This window comes from Somniosus microcephalus, chromosome 9, assembly GCF_052327205.1.
Source record: "Somniosus microcephalus isolate GS21.2 chromosome 9, FLI_Smic_1.0, whole genome shotgun sequence".
In the NCBI taxonomy this organism is placed as follows: Eukaryota; Metazoa; Chordata; class Chondrichthyes; order Squaliformes; family Somniosidae; genus Somniosus; species Somniosus microcephalus.
The window spans coordinates 71830866-71850775 of record NC_140995.1 but is presented as its reverse complement, the minus strand read 5'-3'; the positions used below and the strand labels follow the sequence as shown (position 1 = coordinate 71850775).

Sequence of the window (19910 nt, the reverse complement as noted above, 5' to 3'; positions counted from 1 at the left end):
GCATTCTGGTCTCAAGGGTTTCCTTGCAGTGAATTATATGTACAGGAAACTTTTGTTTAAACGGAGGTTAAATCTCCGGAATGCTCTATCCACCGGCAAAATTCAGGAGTCGGTTCAGATAATTTTTTTTACTTTTCGTTGCATTTTTTCTCCATTCCTGGCTCTGCAAGCATCTAGCTGAAGCTGTTGCTTAGCTACAGAGACGCTTGCAAGCTGCGCCGACTGTTTTGAAGCTGTTGCTAAGCAACAGGGTTTGTTGCTAGATACGGAGCTCAGAAGCTCCGTATGTTTTAACATTAGCGCTGGTTTCTCCGGCAGTGTTGATCGACCGGCACCAGTTCAGTCCCGTCAGTGCCGGATACCAGAAAGTTTCCTGTACACTGACCCCAATTGGGAGGAATGGGAGCCAGCGTGTATCTCTATCATGGATGAGATGGATGTTCCCGTTACAGTGGGCGTGGCGATACGCTTCTGACTGTTACTGGGTCAGTCGGCAGTCTCTGGAACACATGTGGGTGACAAGAGAAATCGAGAGGCTGGGTCTTGGGAGAGAAAAACCGGAACAGGGGCCCTGGGAGGGAAGGTCTCAAAGTCAAGTGGGAGGAAGCATTGGGTTTGGTGGCTTGAAGTAAGGGACATGGGGCTAGAAGGGAGAATTTAAAATGTGGAACATCAAAAAGTGAGGACACTTAAGAGCATCATTAACCAAAGCAGATTAACTGAAATGATTCTTGCACGAGCCTGTTAACTGCTGGTGAGGACTGGGGAGACTTCTTGAACATATTAAATAAACGTCTTACAAATACCTTGACTGGCCTGAAATAATGAAGAGGGATTGGGTTCAGGAGGTAAAGGTATGGTTGGTGAGTGAAAGCGGGCGATGATTGTGGAGCTACAAAGATGTTTCCTCTCTCTCTCGCTCTCTCTCAGGAGCTGGGCAGTGCGGAGTGTTGAGGAGCACCCACACTGGCTCAGGGACTGGGGCCAAGGTGGCACTACAGTTGATTAGATGGATTCAGTGGGGGTGGTGGAGGGGGGGTATGGGGAAGAGAACAAAGTTGGGGCAGGCAGCAAGACACAAAACAAGCAGAGAAAAACAATCAGGTGAGGAGTCAGGGAAAGAAATAGTGGAACTGTTAAATTCAACATGCTACCTCTTGCATTTACATGGAATTATTGTGGAGTGCCCTGTCTGCCCTCTCGGGTGGATGTAAAAGTCCCTATGGCACCATTTCGAAGAAGAGCAGGGGAGTTCCTTCTGGTGTCCTGGCAAATATTTATCCCTCAACCAACATCACTAAAAACGGATTATCTGGTCATTATCACATTGCTGTTTGTGGGGCCTTGCTGTGCGCAAATTGGCTGCTGCGTTTCCCACATTACAACAGTGACTACACTTCAAGAAGAAGTACTTCATTGTCTGTAAAGCACTTTGGGACGGCCTGAGGTCGTGAAAGGTGCTATAGAAATGCAAGTTCTTTCTATTTCACCTTTTCCAGAACAGTGGAACCAGAGGACACAGCCTGCGTTTAAAGTTCTTTTCTTTAACTCCTGTTCTATAAGGCATCTTCTGCTGGTGGGAAAGTCTCTCTGCAAACTTTGAATTACTGGCTTGATGGGTTTTTTGAAAACAAATTATTGGAAGAAATTTGCATATGAGCCAATCAGCTACAAGAAATTCCCAGGAATATATTTGCCTATAATTAAGCCCAACAAGGAAATGTGATATGCCACTATTATATGTATATTTATTCAATTATAAAACCCCTTGCCATACATACCTAATAGGGCCAATGGGATTGCCCAGACGTGCTCGTCTTTGTTCTGGAGTCATGTAATCCCATTTAAAAACCAGATTCCAGTCAAATCCTGCCAAGTAAATGTGTCTGATAAATAATAAAGCTACATTGAAAGATCATAAGTAAACCATTAAAAAAAAAATATTATATATATTTCAGTGGAAACTGAAAATGTTAAGTTTCCAAACCACCGTTTGGGAGAGACTACATCTGAGGCATTTTAGCTATTTTATTCAACATGTACAATTAGACCAGACATACATTTTCTCTCTCTTTCTGACGAAAGGTCATCGACCTGAAATGTTAACTCTGTTTCTCTCCACAGATGCTGTCTGAGCTGCTGAGTATTTCCAGCATTTTCTATTTTTATTTCAGATTTCCAGCATCCACAGTATTTTGCTTTTGATTAAATTTCGCTTCTTTCACTTCAAATTATTCAGTCCAAGTCTTTCATTTTATTTGTGTCATTTTCTCCAAAGGGAATGGTAGCGTTCTTCTCTTCTTAAGCAGTCCCTCGGATGACTTGCTTCCACACTAAAAATGACTTTTCAGGTGACTGATGAGTCCAATGCGGGACCTACAGTCTCTGTCACAGGTGGGGCAGACGGTGGTTGAAGGGGCGGGTGGGCGGGGTGCTTCATGTGACTTGAGCTCCTTGCGCTTGGCTTCCACCTGCTCCCGGCAAAGAGACTCGAGGTGTTCGGCACCTTCCCGGATGCTTCTCCTCCACTTTGTGCGGTCTTGGGCCAGGGATTCCCAGGTGTCGGTGGGGATGTTGCACTTTTTCAAGGAGGCTTTCACCACCAGAACAATCTTTGGTGTTCCATTAGCCGAGGCTGCTGAGAGGACTATGCTGTATGATGGGATCCAGCTGCCAGCAGTTTTTCGAGAGTGCATTGACTGCATTGAGAGTTATGGCATGAAGAGTGAAGGAAACACTGAAACCCTCTCCAAGCAAAGATCGCAAGGAGACCTCGATCTATACAAGAGCAGATCGATGACAATGCCGCAACTGCATCTTGTCATTCACCACCAGAACAATCTCATGAAGACACATCAGACTTACCCGTGTTGAGAAGATCCACACGTGAAGTAAAAAAGCCTGATAGACTTAATCTTTGAGTACAATGTAAAGCTTTGAAAATGTGTTGACTGTTTTGAAAATGTTTATGTTTATAGAGCACTAACAAAAGTGTTACTGATATTATCTTTATTGTTTTCTTGAAAGTTGATTGATATTGATTTTGTTAAACCTCAAAGGGGGATGTAATGATCAATAACATGTCATTCTATAGTGGACACTAGGTGGAGCCGTAGAGCTGTATATAGCTGTATGTATAAGACTACACTACCCAGCTGTATGTATATTAAGACTACACTACCCATGAGGCACTAGGCTACCCACAAGGTAGCAGTCAAGATGGATGCCTCTACAGATACTGTACCTAGTCCACATGTGCTTCATAAAAGTGTCTAGCAAAAGCTAGCTGTGTTCATAATAAGAATGTCTATTTATTAATGAACATAAGACTTGACGCGTTTCCTCTGCCCACATGGGGCTCTTGTCGTGTTAGAGCTCAGAGTAGAGCGCTTGTTTTAGGAGTCTCGTATCGGGCATTCGGACGATGTGGCCCGTCCATCGGAGCTGATCGAGCGTGATCAAAGATTCGATGCTGGGGATGTTGGCCTGAGCGAGAACACTGACGTTGGTGCACCTATCCTGCCGATAGATTTGCACGATCTTGCAGAGGCAGCGTTGGTGGTACCTCTCCAGTGCTTTGAGGTGCCTGCTGTACATGATCCATGTCTCTGAAGCATACAGGAGGGCGGGTATCATTACTGCTCTGTAGGCCATGAGCTTGGTGCTGGATTTGAGGTCCTGGTCTTCAAACACTCTCTTCCTCAGGCGACCGAAGGCTGCACTGGCACACTGAAGGCGGTGTTGGACTTCGTCATTGACATCTGCCCTTGTTGACAACAGGCTCCCGAGGTATGGAAAGTGGTCCACGTCATGGATTTTGATAATCGGGGAGCAGTACTGTGTGGCGGGGGCAGGTTGGTAGCGGACCTTTGTCTTACAGATGTTTATTGTAAGGCCCATGCTCTCGTACGCTTCGGTGAAGATGTTGACAATGGTTTGGAGTTCGACCTCAGAGTGTGCGCAGACGCAAGCGTCATCTAATGACAGAGGATGGGACGACCTTGGATCTGGACTGGAGGTGACGGAGGTTGAACAGTTTCCTGTTTGTTCTGTAGATTAGCTCCACTCCAGCGGGGAGCTTACTGAGGGTGAGATGGAGCATTGCAGCAAGGAAGATCGAGAAGAGCGTTGGAGCAATGGCACAGCCTTGCTTCACCCTGGTCCGTACGTGAATTGGGTCTGTGGTGGATCTGTTGGTCAGGATCACGGCTTGCATGTCGTCGTGAAGCAGGTGGAGGATGGCGACGAACTTTTGAGGGCAACCGAATTGTCACTGGGCTAGTAATCCAGACACCTGGACTAATGATCCAGAGACGTGAGATCAAATCCCACCACGGCAGCTGAGGAATTTAAATTCAGTTAATTAAATAAATCTGGAATAAAAAGCTAGTATCAGTAATGGTAACCATGAAACTATCGGATTGTCGTAAAAACCCATCTGGTTCACTAATGTCCTTTAGGGAAGGAAATCTGCCGTACTTACCTGGTCTGGCCTATATGTGACCCCAGACCCACAGCAATGTGGTTGACTCTTAACTGCCCTCTGAAATGGACTAGCAAGCCACTCAGTTGTAACAAACTGCTACGAAACATAATAAGCATGAAACCAGACGGACCACCCGGCATCGATCTCGGCACCGGCTACGGACACAGCAACAGCACACCCAGCCCAGTCAACCCTGCAAAGTCCTCCTCACCAACATCTGGGGACTTGTGCCAAAATTGGGAGAGCTGTCCCACAGACTAGTCAAGCAACAGCCTGACATAGTCATACTCACAGAATCATACCTTTCAGCCAATGTCCCAAACTCCTCCATCACCATCCCTGGGTATGTCCTGTCCCATGGGCAGATCAGATCCACCAGGTGTGGCGGCACAGTGGTATACAGTCGGGAGGGAGTGGCCCTGGGAGTCCTCAACATTGACTCCGGACCTCATGAAGTCTCATGGCTTCAGGTCAAGCATGGGCAAGGAAACCTCCTGCTGATTACCACCTACTGCCCTCCCTCAGCTGATGAATCCTCCATGTTGAACACCACTTGGAAGAAGCACTGAGAGCAGCAAGGGCACAGAATGTATTCTGGGTGGGGGACTTCAATGTCCATCACCATGAGTGGCTTGGTAGCACCACTACTGACCGAGCTGGCCGAGTTCTGAAGGACATAACTGCCAGTCTGGGCCTGCGGCAGGTTGTGAGAGAAGCAGCACGAGGGAAAAACCTACTTGACCTCGTCCACACCACTCTACCTGTCGCAGATGCATCTGTCCATGACAGCACTGGTAGCAGTGACCACCGCATAGTCATTGTGGAGACGAAGTCCCGTCTCCATCATGTTTGTGGAACTACCACCATGCTAAATGGGATAGATTCAGAACAGATCTAGCAGCTCAAAACTGGGCATCCATGAGGCGCTGTGCGCCATCAGCAGCAGCAGAATTGTATTCCACCACAATCTGTAACCTCATGGCCCGGCATATCCCTCACTCTACCATTACCACCAAGCCAGGGGACCAACCCTGGTTCAATAAGGAGTGTATAACAGTATGCCGGGAGCAGCATCAGGCGTACCTAAAAATGAGGTGCCAATCTGGGGAAGTTGCAACACAGGACTACATGCATGCTAAAAAGCGGAAGTAGCATGCTATAGACAGGGCTAAGCGATCCCACAATCAATGGATCAGATCAAACATAGAAACATAGGAGCAGGTGTAGGCCATTCGGCCCCTCGAGCCTGCTCCGCCATTCAATGAGATCCTGGCTGATCATCCAATTTCAGTACCCTGTCCCTGCCTTCTCCCCAATCCCTTGATCCCTTTATCCTTACAAAATATATCCAACTCCTTCTTGAATATATTTAATGAATTGGCCTCCATTGCCTTCTGTGGTGGAGAATTCCACAGGTTCACCACTTTCTGGGTGAAGAAATTCCTCCTCACCTCTGTCCTGAATGGCTTACCTCTTATCCTTAGACTATGACCCCTGGTTCTGGACTCCCCAGCCATCGGGAACATCCTTCCTGCATCCAGTCTGTCCAGTCCTGTTAGAATTTTATAAGTTTCAATCAGATCCCCTCTCATTCTTCTAAACTCCAGCGAGTATAAGCCCAATCGACCCAATCTCTCCTCATAAGTCATTCCTGCCATCCCAGGTATCAATCTGGTGAATCTTCGCTGCACTCCCTCCATGGCAAGAACATCCTCCCTCAGATAAGGCGACCAAAACTGCACACAATACTCAAGGTGTGGTCTCACTAAGGCCCTGTACAACTGCAGCAAGACATCCTTCTTCTTGTACTTGAACCCTCCCGCTATGAAGGCCAACATACCATTTGCCTTCTTAACCACCTGCTGCACCTGCATGCTTACCTTCAGCGACTGGTGCACAAGGACACCCAGGTCTCGTTGCACTTCCCCTTCTCCCAATCTATTGCCGTTCAGATAATAATCTGCCTTCCTGTTTTTGCCACCAAAGTGGATAACCTCGCATTTATCCACATTATACTGCATCTGCCATGCTTCTGCCCAATCACCCAACCTGTCCAAATCATACTGGAGTTTCTCCGCATCCTCCTCACAGCACACACACACACCCAGCTTTGTGTCATCTGCAAACTAGGAGATATTACATCTAGTTCCCTCATCTAGAAGTCCTGCCACATCCAGTCGTGAATGGTGGTGGACCATTAAACAACTAACAGGAAGAGGAGGCTCCATGAATATTCCCATCCTCAATGATGGTCGAGCCCAGCACGTGAGTGCAAAAGACAAGCGTTTGCAACCATCTTCAGCCAGAAGTGCCAAGTGGATGATCCATATCGGCCTACTCCAGAGGTCCCCACCATCACAGAAGCCAGTCTTCAGCCAATTCGATTCACTCCATGTGATATCAAGAAACGGCTGAGCGCACTGGATACAGCAAAGACTATGGGCCCCGACAACATCCCGGCTATCCTGCTGAAGACTTGTGCTCCAGAACTAGCCGCGCCTCCAGCCAAGCTGTTCCAGTATAGCTACAACACTGGCATCTATCCAACAATGTGGAAAACTGCCCAGGTATGTCCTGTCCACAAAAAGCAGGACAAATCCAACCCGGCCAATTACCACCCCATCAGTCTACACTCAATCACCAGCAAAGTGATGGAAGGTGTCATCGACAGTGCTATTAAGCAGCACTTACTCACCGATAACCTGCGCACTGATGCCCAGATTGAGTTCCGCCAAGACCACTCAGCTCCCGACCTCATTACAGCCTTGGTCCACACATGGACAAAGGAGCTGAATTCCAGAGGTGTGGTGAGAGTGACTGCCCTTGACATTAAGGCAGCATTTAACCGAGTGTGGCATCAAGGAGGCCTAGTAAAACTGAAGTCAATGGGAATCATGGGGAAAATGCTCCACTGACTGGAGTCATACCTAGCACAAAGGAAGATGGTTGTGGTGATTGAAGGTCAATCATCACAGCCCCAGGACATCGCTGCAGGAGTTCCTCAGGGCAGTGTCCTAGGCTCAACCATCTTCAGCTGCTTCATCAATGACCTTCCCTCCAACATAAGGTCAGAAATGGGGATGTTCGCTGATGACTGCACAGTGTGCAGCGCCATTCACAACTCCTCAGATAATGAAGCAGTCCATGCCCGCATGCAACAAGACCTGGACAACGTTCAGGCTTGGGCTGATAAGTGGCAGGTAACATTCGCGCCACAGAAGTGCCAGGCAATGACTATCTCCAACAAGCGAGAATCTAACCACCTCCCCTTGACATTCAACGGCATTACCATCGGCGAATCCCCCACCATCAACATCCTGGGGGTCACCACTGACCAGAAACTTAACTGGACCAGCCACATAAATGCAATGGCAACAAGAGCAGGTCCGAGACTTGGTATTCTGCGGCGAGTGTCTCACCTCCTGACTCCCCAAAGTCTTTCCACCATCTACAAGGCACAAGTAAGGAGTGTGATGGAATACTCTCCACTTGCCTGGATGAGTGCAGCTCCAACAACACTCAAGAAGCTCGACACCATCCAGGACAAAGCAGCCCACTTGACCGGCACCCCATCCACCACCGTAAACATTTACTCCCTGCATCACCGGTGTACCGTGGCTGCAGTGTGTACCATCTACAAGATGCACTGCAGCAACTCGCCAAGGCTTCTTCGGCAGCCCCTCCCAAACCCGCGACCTCTTCCACCTAGGACAAGGGCAGCAGGCACATGGGAATACCACCACCTCCAAGATCCCCTCCAAGTCACACACCATCCTGACTTAGAAGTATATCGACGATCCTTCATCGTCGCTGGGTCAAAATCCTGGAACTCCCTCCCTAACAACACTGTGGGAGTACCTTCACCACACGGACTGCAGCGGTTCAAGAAGGCGGCTCACCATCATCTTCTCAAGGGCAATGGGAATAAATGCTGGCCTTGCCAGCGACGCCCAGATCCCATAAGTGATTAAAAAAAAAGTATTATTGTCACTAAGTGCTTAGAGAGTTCTTCCTGTTAAATGCTGTGTTGCAGAAAGTTAGACAAGGTTCCCTCCTTCTGTTTATTGTACAGAATACACCATCATCAGTGGTTGGAGCTCCTATAACTGTCCGCACCTCTTTCCTGGTGCTGTGTTTCGGATTGTTCATGGTCGCTCCTTCATTGACTTGAGCTCATCCAAAACTCTGCTGCCCGTGTCCTAACTCGCATCAAGCCTCGTTCACCCATCACCCTTGTGCTCGCTGACCTACATTGGCTCCTGGTCCAGCAACGCCTCCATTTTAAAATTCTCATCCTAGTTTTCAAATCCCTCCAGCTATACAACCCTCCCCATCTCTGGAACCTCCTCCAGCTCTACAACTTTCCAAGATCTCTGCGCTCCTCCAAATCTGGCCTCTTGCGCTTCCCCGATTTCCATCGCTCCACCATTGGCAGCCGTGCCTTCAGCTGCCTAGGCCCCAGGCTCTGGAATTACCTCTCTAAACCTCTCCGCCTCACTAACTCTCTCTCCTCCTTTAAGACGCTCCTTAAAACCTACCTCTCTGACCAAGCTTCTGGTCATCTATCCTTATGTGGCTCGGTGTCAATTTTTGTCTGATTATGCTGCTGTGAAGCACCGTGGGACGTTTTACTACGTTAAAGGTGCTAAGTAAATGCAAGTTGTTGTACAGAATCCATACACTACATTATGTGATATTCAAACTAGAGGATATGAGTGGGCTACCACAGGGTTCAGATTTGGACAAGGGTGTAATAAGCAAAATCTTCACATTTGTACTAGCTACCAAAATAAAAAGCAGGGCAAATAATATAGAATGCAATCAAACTTAGAAATATCTAGATCTCGTAGGTAACTAGGGCAGTGGAAGGGTGGGACAGTATGCAGATCAGGAAAGAACTCTAGTGGATAAACCTATAAATATAAGTAAAAGATAGTCCACAGTAAGTCCAATAAGGAATTCAGGAGATATTTCTTTACTCAAGAGTGTCATGCGAATGTGGAGTAGTTGAGGCGAATAGATGCATTTAAGGGGAAGCTAGATAAACACATGAGGGAGAAAGGATTAGAAGGTTATGCTGATAGGGTGAGATGAATTCAGGTGGGAAGAGGCTTGTGTGGAGCATAAACACCAGCATGGACCTGTTGGGCCGAATGGCCTGTTTCTGTGCTGGAAACTCTATGTAACCTATGAACCCATCACCAGAGTGTTCAGCTGCAGTAGAAGAGACAAGTATTTGACTAGCTGTAAAGTGCTTTGTGACATCCTGAAGTTGTAAAAGGTGCTATATAAATACAAGTTCTTCCTTTCTTTCAATTATGGGCCTAGGAGGCTCAACGAGATAAGATGTGCTATGAGACTGCAAAAAATGATGGAAAGGAAATGATCTCTGGTTGCTTGAGATAGAGCGCGATGGGAGAATTAGGGAGCAGCACTATAAAATATGAAAAGACAGCGTTAAGTTAGATAGAATTCTTTTCACAGAGAGTCACTGACCTGGGGAATAGATTGCCAAAACGTTCAGTATATATGGATCACAGCAGTGCATCAAAGAGGGAGCTGGACGAGTTCCAGAGGGTGGAGAACATCTTGTGTTACAGATGGTGAAGTGAGGGGTAGCTGTGATTATCAATCAGCTACTATAGACTCCTGGAGCTTGCTTGATTGCCAACTTCTTTCCTAAATTGGTCTCTTCCGCCAAGGAGTGGAAGATGGATTCATGATGCGTATGGCAATGTTTGTTCCCCGTAATTTTTTTGGGTGTGAGGCCTCTTTAAGGGGCCGCACAGCTCATTCACAATTTCGTACACGTGAAATTTAACACTGAAAAAGCCAGTCCCGGACTGCGCGGGACAGGCAGAGAGCCGCGCAGTTTAGAGGGATCGTTGGCGTATGGGCTGTACCATGTTTGGATGGGACAGGCTAGATGGCCCAGATGGTCTTTTCTTGTCCTTTTTTTGTAGCAGTTTTCATGTTTCTAATTCTTGATTTAACAGCTGCTTTCCAAATGGCCATCACCCTCACTAACTAATTACTCCTTAAAATATCAGCCCTTCATATTCCCCTATCCTCACTGTCCCTGTTTTCCATTTACTTATTCTAGAGCAGTGTTGCCCAATATGCCACATGTGGCTGATTGGGAATCTAGATGTGGCTGATTGCATTTCTGGTTAATAAATAAAAATGAGTAATAGACACAGTCAGCATGCACGTGATCTCAATGCTCGTATTCGCACGGCATGTGTGTGTCAACTTTAAACTTTTTGTACGTTTGTTGGTAAAATGATACGAGGAAAAGCAGAGTGTGTGGAGTGTTGACTGCTTGCTTGGTTATTGAATGGTGGTAGATGATTATTGTACCATTACCTTGCACTTGCACCATCATCCCTTTTATCATTTAATCACTCCTGCCCTCCACCCTATCACAGATCTTTGTTCTTTCAAACTCTACCTGGCTCTGTACTTGCTTATAAACTGTTAAAACTCTGATTTCTTCCAGTTTTGACGAAAGGTCATCAACCTGAAACGTTGACTCTGTTTCTCTGTCCACAGATGCTGCCTGGCCTGCTGAGTGGTTAAAACATTTTGTATTTTTACGTTAAATGGACAATATTGTTGTACTGTTTTAAAACTACTGTTTAAATGACAAGTGGGAATTAAGAGGTTGTTTGCTCGGTATATGACTCGCGCTCAGGGTCTTTAACATTGTACGTACCGCCTTTTAGATCAGCAGATGCCCCCACGTACTGGAAGTTGTCCATGTTGATTACATCAATGATTGGAGAAACCACTCTGGTCTTGTCCTGTAAAGAGAAAACACAAATGCAAAAAAAAACGCAAAAATTACTTTACAAGCCTGGAAGAAATGATTATTAAAAGAAAGACTTGCACATCTATAGCACCTTTCACAACCTCAGGACGTCCCAAAGCACTTCACAGCCAATGAAGTACTTTTGAAGCGTAGTCACTGTTGTAATGTAGGAAATGTGGCAACCAAATTGCGCACAGCAAGCTCCCACAAACAGCAATGAGATAATGACCAGATCATGTTTTTTGGTGACGTTGGTTGAGGGATAAATATTGGCCAGGGCACCGGGGATAACTCCTATGCTCATCTTTGAAAAAGTGGTCGTGGGATCTTTTACGGCAGACACGGCCTCGGTTTAATGTGTTCCAACAGCTTCCAGTTTCTTTGTGAGGGTCGCAGTGGCACAAGGTTGAAAGTCTTACAGAAAAAAAAACGATGAAAGACTTCTGATGGTCTTCAATGATATGAATGGACAACCCACCCGACACCTTCCACACGAGAGCAAAAGCTCCAGATAACAGTGGTTTTTGGGGATGTCATGACATGTATAATTGGAAAATTTAAGATGATCTATATAATCAAAGTTTTATAGAAGAAAAGCACAGAGAACAGTGATCTACAATTATAAAGATCTTACTCATGGATATAACAACCTGTTTTTCACAATGTGTTCCGTTTAGACTGCAGGTATGAATTTGAGTACCTAAAACTTTAAAATATTGAAGCAATTACCTGAAAAATCTTAAACCAATTTGTGTCAGGAAAAAGAAACAACAACAACTTGCATTTATACAGCGTCTTTAACGTAGTACAACATCCCAAGGCGTGTCACAGGAGTGTAATAGACAACATTTGAGACCGAGCCACATAAGGCGATATCAGGACAGGCTGGTCAAAGAGGTAGGTTTTAAGGAGCACCTTAAAGGAGGAGAGAGAGGTGGAGAGGTTTAGGGAGAGAATTCCAGAACTTAGGGCCTAAGCAGCTGAAGGCACAGCCACCAAAGGTGGAGCGATTAAAATCGGGGATGCACAAGAGGCCAGAATTGGAAGAGTGCAGAGATCTCGGAGGGTTATAGGAGGTTACAGAGATAGGGAGGGGTGAGGCCATGGAGGGATTTAATCACAAAGATTAGAATTTTAAAATTGAGGCGTGGCCAAACCAGGAGCCAATGTAGTGCACAGCAGTGATGGGAAAACGGGTGTTTGCAGGATGTATAATGACACTTCACGGTTCATGTCCCCACATCTGTTTATGAGCACCAGTTGCTTTTTCCACTTTACAGCATGCTTTCGATGCTTACTGTTGGATTTTACTAATGACACACACAACAGATAATACAGAGCAGTGGAGAGCCATACACAGTCAGAGTGAGTCTGAAAAAGACAAGACACCTGACAGACAGGAACTGAGAGAAGAAGATGGGTAGAAATCGAAGTTTGAGACAAAGAAAGACTGAACATTAAAACAAAAGCTATACACTGCGGATGCTGGAAATCTGAAATAAAAATACTCAGCAGCTCAGGCAGATTCTGTGGAGAGAGAATCAGGGTTAACGTTTCAGGTCGATGACCTTCTGTCAGAATTGAAAGAAGTTAGAGATTTAACAGTTTATAAGATAAGCAAATACAAAGGCAGGGAAAAGGTTAGGAGGGAGAAGGAACAAAGGGGAAGGTATGTGATAGGGTGGAGGGCAGGAGTGATTAAATGACTAAAGGGATGATGGTGCAATGCAAAAGGAGGTGGTAATGGGACACAGAAAGAAGCAACAGATGGGTCCAGAGAAGGTGTAAATGGTTACAGCAAGATAACAGAGGGGGAGGAAGCGAGGAAAATCTGACAAGGAGGACAAGGCTCCCTTGGCCCGGGAATGTGGAAGAGAAAGGCGGGTGGGACCCCAGGGGTGCGGACCACCCCACCGACCGTGTACCAATAAGGGATCCCCACCCCAAGCAACAGCCCACACCTCCTCCACTCCCAGTGACTGGTGCAGAGACTGAACATTACAATTTGAATTGAAATAAAAAGGCCACTTGGTCAACAAACCTGCTCCTTCTGCAAATCAGCGACAATTTTTCCTTTCGCAGACTCCACCCAAGTTATTTATCCCACAGATTTCCCTCCCAGCTCGCCAAAGGTTGTCAAAGGCAACGCCATTTCTCAATTTGACCAACTGCTTTCCACAGATGATGTTTTCCATAGTCCCAGCACCACCGGAACCAATATGTGTTATGGAGTATTTGCTAATCTCCATCTGCGTCTATGCCCATGACCTTCAAATCCTATCAAATCAGATTATTTACCCAGCTTTTTAAAGAGATGCAAAGTCAACAGAGCACAAGTTATTATTGCTGGCAGTTTGTTCCATTATTGTATGCATGTGTGTGAAAGAGAGAGCGAGAGAACAAATGAGCGAGAGAATGAAAGAGTGCGAGGTCGAGAACGGGACAGCGAGCGAGAGAACAAAAGAGCGCGAGGGTTAGCGAGAGTGCAAAAGAGCACGCGAGAGAGCACAAGCGTGAGAGCAAGTGAGAAAACGAAAGAGCACAAGAGGTAGCGAGAGAACGAAAGAGCGCGAGAAAGAACGAGAGAGCTCGAGAAAAAGCATGAGAGAGACAGACAAACAGATCAGCAGACAGACAGAAATGTGAATGAAAGGAGATTTCTAATCTGCTTGAAGTCAGTGAGTGCTGTCCTTGTGGCTTCTAGCTCTGAGATTACACAGGTTAATTAAATCCACATTACACACCATTAGGAAATGTCTATTATATATTTTTTATGGCTACAAACAATATAATACACATTAAAAATTGGCTTCTGTTGACAATCTTTGAAAACGTTCTTTTGACTTTATGGCAGGAGGTAACTAATACACGATCCTATTCAATTATCCACAGTTTCTATGAGAGGTGAGCAGTCTGGGTTGTTTTATAGATAGCCATACTTTACTTTAAGGAGATAACTGAATTAATGATCCCTGGCAGAACAATGGATATTTTATTTGTAGACTTGAAGTACACATTACATCGAGTCTGCAGCACAAAAACAGGCAATTCGGTCCAACTCCTCCATGCTCCACATGAGCCTCCTCCCACCTTACTTCATCTCACCCTATCAGCATATCCTTCTATTCCTTTACCCCTCATGTACTTATTTAGCTGTATCTATGCTATTCGTTTGCACTACTCCATGTTGTAGCAAGTTCCACATCATAACCACTCTCTGAGTAAAGAAGGTTCTCTTGAATTCCCTATTGGATTTATTAGTTAGTCTTATATTTATGGCCCCTAGTTTTGGATTCCCCCACAAGTGGAAACATCTTCTCTATGACTACCCTATCAAACCCCTTCATAATTTTAAAGGCCTCTATCAGGTCACCCCTCAGCCTTCTCTCTTCTAGAGATTAAGAGACCCGGCCTATTCAGTCTTTCCTGATAGTTATAACCTCTCAGTTCTGGTATCATACTTGCAAAAAATTTTAAATGATTACTGGTCAAGTGTTAGAAATAGTTGATATCTTAATCGCCTGTTGATTGAGAAGAATCCATTTGATCTTCAAATCAGTCTGCTTCAACTTCAAAGTAAAGACAGAAATATAATGGAGGAGCAGTCTGGAGTCTTTCATCTTCAATCTTCACAATGCCTATTCATTGAGGTGGTTATAAAGGAGCTGCCATGGAGTCATAGCAGCCTTTAATCAAAGCTAATATGACTGAAGAACTGTAGAAACATGGATATTCACAGCAAAGAAAAAGGCCATTTGTGCTAGGTCTTTATGCCGAGGCAATCTGAAACTAATCCCACTGCCCTGCTCTAGGCTCATAGTCTAGCTTCAAAGGTTTATGCATTTTCACCTTTTAAAAAAAATCCAATGGCCTCTGCATCAACTATTCTGCTACCCTATCTCCTCACTCTCTTCGTGACAACTTTAAAATGACGACCACCCTCATCACTGACTCCCTAACTAGAGAAAATTCTGTCCCTTTTTACCATTCAAGACCCTCCAAGTTTTAAAAGCCTCTGTTAAATTTCCTCTTAGCCTTCCTTGCTCCAGTAGAATAGTCCCAATATCTCAAGTCTATCCTTGTGACTACAGTTTCTCATCCCTGGTATGACCTTGGCGGATCTACACTGAACACTCTACATGGCTTTAATGTCCATTCAATAATGCAATATGGTAATCTAACTGTGGCCTATCCATTGTCTTGTATAGAATTATCATTACCTCTTTGCTCTTGTATTTTATGCGCCTATTTATAAAACACAACTGAACCGTTTTATATGACGTTCGCTACTTGCACTTTCAAGGAATTATATATTTGAACATCTGTTCATCCACAGCCATTAGCATCTTTCCATCGAATATATACCCAATTCCTTGTTTTCCTCTCAAAATGCATTACAACAGCAACAACTTGCATTTATATAAAAAGAAAATAAGACTTGCATTTCTATAGCGATTTTCACAACCACCGGACATCTCAAAGCACTTTACAGCCAATGAAGTACTTTTGGAGTGTAGTCACTGTTGTACTGTGGGAACCGTGGCCGCCAATTTGCGCACAGCAAGCTCCCACAAACAGCAACGTGATAATGACCAGAAAATCTGTTTTTGTTATGTTGATTGAGGGATAAATATTAGTTAGGATACCGGGGATAACTCGCCTGCTCTTCTTCAAAATAGTGCCATGGGATCTTTTATGTCCACCTGAGAGGGCAGACAGTTTAACGTCTCATCCGAAAGACGGCACCTCCGACAGTGCAGCACTCCCTCAGCACTGCACTGGAGTGTCAGCCTAGCTTTTTGTGCTCAAGTCCCTGGAGTGGGACTTGAACCTACAACCTTCTGACTCAGAGGTGAGTGTGCTACCAACTGAGCCACAGCTGGCACTTATAGCGTCTTTAACATAGTAAAATGTCCCAAGGCACTTCACAGGAGCGTTATCAAATAAGATTTGACACCGAGCCCCATAAGGAAATATTAGGACAGGCTTGGTCAAAGAGGTAGGTTTCAAGCAGCATCTTAAAGAGAGGTGGAGAGGCAGAGGGGTTTAAGGAGGGAATTCCAGAGCTTAGGGCCTGGCCGCCAATGGTGGAGCAACGAAGATTGGGGATGCGCAAGAGACCAGAATTTGAGGAACGCAGAGATCTCGTGGGGGGGGGGGGGGCGGGGGCGGTGGGAGATTGTAGGGCTGGAGGAGGTTACAGAGATAGGCAGGGGGGAGGCCATGGAGGGATTTGAAAACACTTTGTTTCCTGTCCATCATCCAGCTTTCTACCATTGTTGCTTTATTTCACTAACACACACCTGAATCTTTGTAAGAAGCCTCTTATGAGATGCCTTATTCAACACTTTCTGAAAATCTATACACACATTTACTGCATTCCCTTTGTACAATAATTCACTTCCAAAAAAAATCTCTTAAATCTGTCAACCACAACTTGCCCACCACCACCTTCTCAGGACAACTAGGGATGGGCAATAAGTGCCGGCCTTGCCAGTGGCGCTCACATCCTGAGAATATAAATAAACACTTCCTATTACACTGAATTTTGCTTTTTTCCAGTCCAGCACCCTTATCTTTAACTCTTTATTATCGTTTTATATTCTTAAAATTGAACCTAATTATGCTGTGGTTATTATTTGCCAAATTTTCTCCTACACTTACATCAGTTATTTCATTTCCCAAAAATAAAATCAAGCAATGTTTCTTTTCTTGTTGAACCAGAAATGTTTTCACTCTGTATCAGCTGTGGCTCATGGTAGCACTCTCACCTCGGAGTCAAAAGATTGTGCTCATAATCCAGGCCGACACTCCCAGTGCAGTACTGAGGGAGTGCTGCACTGTCGGAGGTGCCATCTTTCAGATGAGACATTAAGCCGAAGCCCTGTCTGCCCTCTCAGGTGGACATAAAAGGTCCCATGGCTCAATTTCGAACAAGAGCAGGGGAGTTCTCCCCAGTGTCCTGGCTAATAATTATCCCTCAACCTACATCACTAAAACAGATTATCTGGTCATCATCACATTGCTGTTCGTGGGATCTTGCTGTGCGCAAAAAGGTTGCCGCATTTCCTACACTACAACAGTGATTCAAAAGCTATGAAGCGCTTTGGGACATCGTGAAAGGCACTATATAAATGCAAGTTCTTTCTTGTTTACTACATTAAAGGCGCTATATAAATGCAAGTTGTTCTAGATCCAGGAAGCAGTGGGACATCGTGAAAGGCACTATATAAATGCAAGTTCTTTCTTGTTTACTACATTAAAGGCGCAAGTTGTTCTAGATCCAGGAAGCAGTCTTGGATGCATTCTAAAAAGAATTCTTTACTTTGACCACATGCATTACCTTTAAAGCAGTCTATCTCCGGATAGTTAAAAATCACCCGGTATTATTGCCCAGTTGTTCTTATATGTATCGCTGAACTGGCTCATCTCCATTGTTTGGTGGCTAGTAATGCACAGCAAGAATTGTACCATTTTTCCTTTCTATTTATTAACTGGATTCTGCCTTTACGCAACCCCCTTGAGTCAATGGATACCACACATACATTCTAACATAAGAAATAGGAGCAGGAGTAGGCCACGAGGCCCCTCGAACCTGCTCCGCCATTCAAAAAGATCTTCAACCTCAATGCCACCTTCCTGCCTAAGAACATAACAAACTTATTTGCTTACCTCAACCACCCTCTCCAGGAGGGGTTCCAGCCAGTGTTCATTGCATTCGCAATGGCTGTCAAGAAATGTAAGTATGCCTGCTTGTGCTGCATCAGCGCCCCTGACACGCGAGCGCATTAGCCCTGTGCGGGTAAGGAAAGAAAAGATCGTTGGTCAATCTCTTTTAAAGAAAAATTCAGAAGCAGAAACTCCAAAATAGCACAATCCTTCCCTCGACTCACCTTCACGTCTGTTGTTTCGAAGAATTCGGACCTTCTCAATCTTTGACAGCAAAGTGCCATCTTCAGCTGAAAGAGGAAATTCAGATTTTTTTTTTAATAAAACTTATTTAGGAGACCACTGAGCTGTGAAAAGGTAAAGCAATTCTTACTTACGGTTGTCACTGTAATCATCGACTAAAATGATTTCTTTGATAAGATGCGGTGGACTTTTTCTAAGCACGCTGTGAAAAAAAAAAAAATCCGTAACGTAAGAATTATCCCAAAATAAATGTAAAAAATGTTTTATATATATAATTACCATTTTCAGCAGACATTATTTCTGCTATAGTGAAGTGTAGAACTTATGGAAAACCCTGCTCTATCTTGTTGCCTTTGATTTACACAATTCTATTTTTAATGCAGAATTAACTTGGCTTGTGAAAGCAGTTGACGGAGAAGAAAGCTCAGGGGGAATACTTCAGTGCAAAGTGCTTTCTGACACATTGATTATTTTAAGAAAAAGAATGCATAGGAACAGGAGGCCATTCAGCCCCTCGAGACTGTTCTGCCATTCAATTAGATCATGGCTGATCTGTATTTTAACTCCATCTACCCGCCTTGGTTCCATAACTCGTGCCTAACAAAAATCTATCACTCTCAGTCTTGAAATTCTCAACTGACTCCCAGACTCAGCAGCCTTATGGGGGAGAGAGACAGATTTCCACTACCCTTTGTGTGAAGAAGTGCTTCCTGACATCACCCCTGCTCTAATTTTAAGGTTATGTCCCCTTGTTCTGGACTGCCCCACAAGAGGAAATAGTTTCTCTCTATCCCATCAAATCCTTTAATCATCTTAAATACCTCAATTAGATCAGAGAATCATAGAATAGTACAGCACAGAAGGAAGCCATTCGGCCCATCAAGTCTGCACCGGCTCTTTTGAAGAGCAATCCGGTTCGTCCCACTCCCCCGCTCTTTCCCCATATTCCTGCTATTTTTTCTCCCTCAACTATTTATCCAATTCCCTTTTGAAGGCTATTATTGAATCTGTATCCACCGCCCTATCATCAGGCAGTGCATTCCAAATCCTAACCACTCGTTGCGTAAAAAAGTTTTTCCTCATGTCGCCTCTGGTTCTTTTGCCTTAAATCTGTGCCCTGTGGTTATTGACCCTTCAGCCATTGGAAACAGTTTCTCTTTACTTACTCTATCTAAACCCTTCACGATCACCCCTTAGTCTTCTATACTCGAGAAAATACAAGCCACGTCTATTTAATCTGTCCTCATAATTTAACCCTTTTAGCCCTGGTATCATTCTGGTGAATCTGCACTACATCCCCTCCACGCACAATATATCCGTCCTGAGGTGCGGTGCCCAGAACTGAATGCAGTACTCTAAATAGGGTCTAACCAGAGCTTTATATATTATCTAACCCTTAATACCCTTGCCTAATAAAAATATATCGATCTCAGTTTTGAAATTTTCAATTGACCCCCAGACTCAGTAGCTTTTTGAATCAAACATCATAAGCTGAAATTCCTGGGGTTGAAGGATTGGGCGGAGCGGGGTGGGGGCTGCACGCAGACTGCCAGAAGGGGCTGGGATCTAGGGAAGGACCTGGAACCTCCTGGTCTTATTCAGCTACGTCAGAAATCCTCGCATTGTTGGGCGGGCATATTACAGCAGCATGTAAATAAGAAAAATACGTGTACAATTTGAGAGTCCCATCTTACAATGCAG

General features: G+C 44.9%; 1 protein-coding gene across 1 annotated transcript in view; it reads right to left on the bottom strand.

The window, feature by feature from the left end:
* galnt2 (UDP-N-acetyl-alpha-D-galactosamine:polypeptide N-acetylgalactosaminyltransferase 2) overlaps positions 1-19910 on the bottom strand; it is a 139510-nt gene that overhangs the window by 43199 nt on the left and 76401 nt on the right. Inside the window, exons 5-9 of the mRNA XM_085996763.1 lie at positions 18344-18411; positions 18191-18256; positions 17970-18091; positions 11202-11289; positions 1782-1869 (exon numbers count right to left, since the gene is read on the bottom strand). Of these exons, the coding sequence (XP_085852889.1) occupies positions 1782-1869; positions 11202-11289; positions 17970-18091; positions 18191-18256; positions 18344-18411 (432 nt within the window). The remainder of the gene's footprint in view (positions 1-1781; positions 1870-11201; positions 11290-17969; positions 18092-18190; positions 18257-18343; positions 18412-19910) is intronic.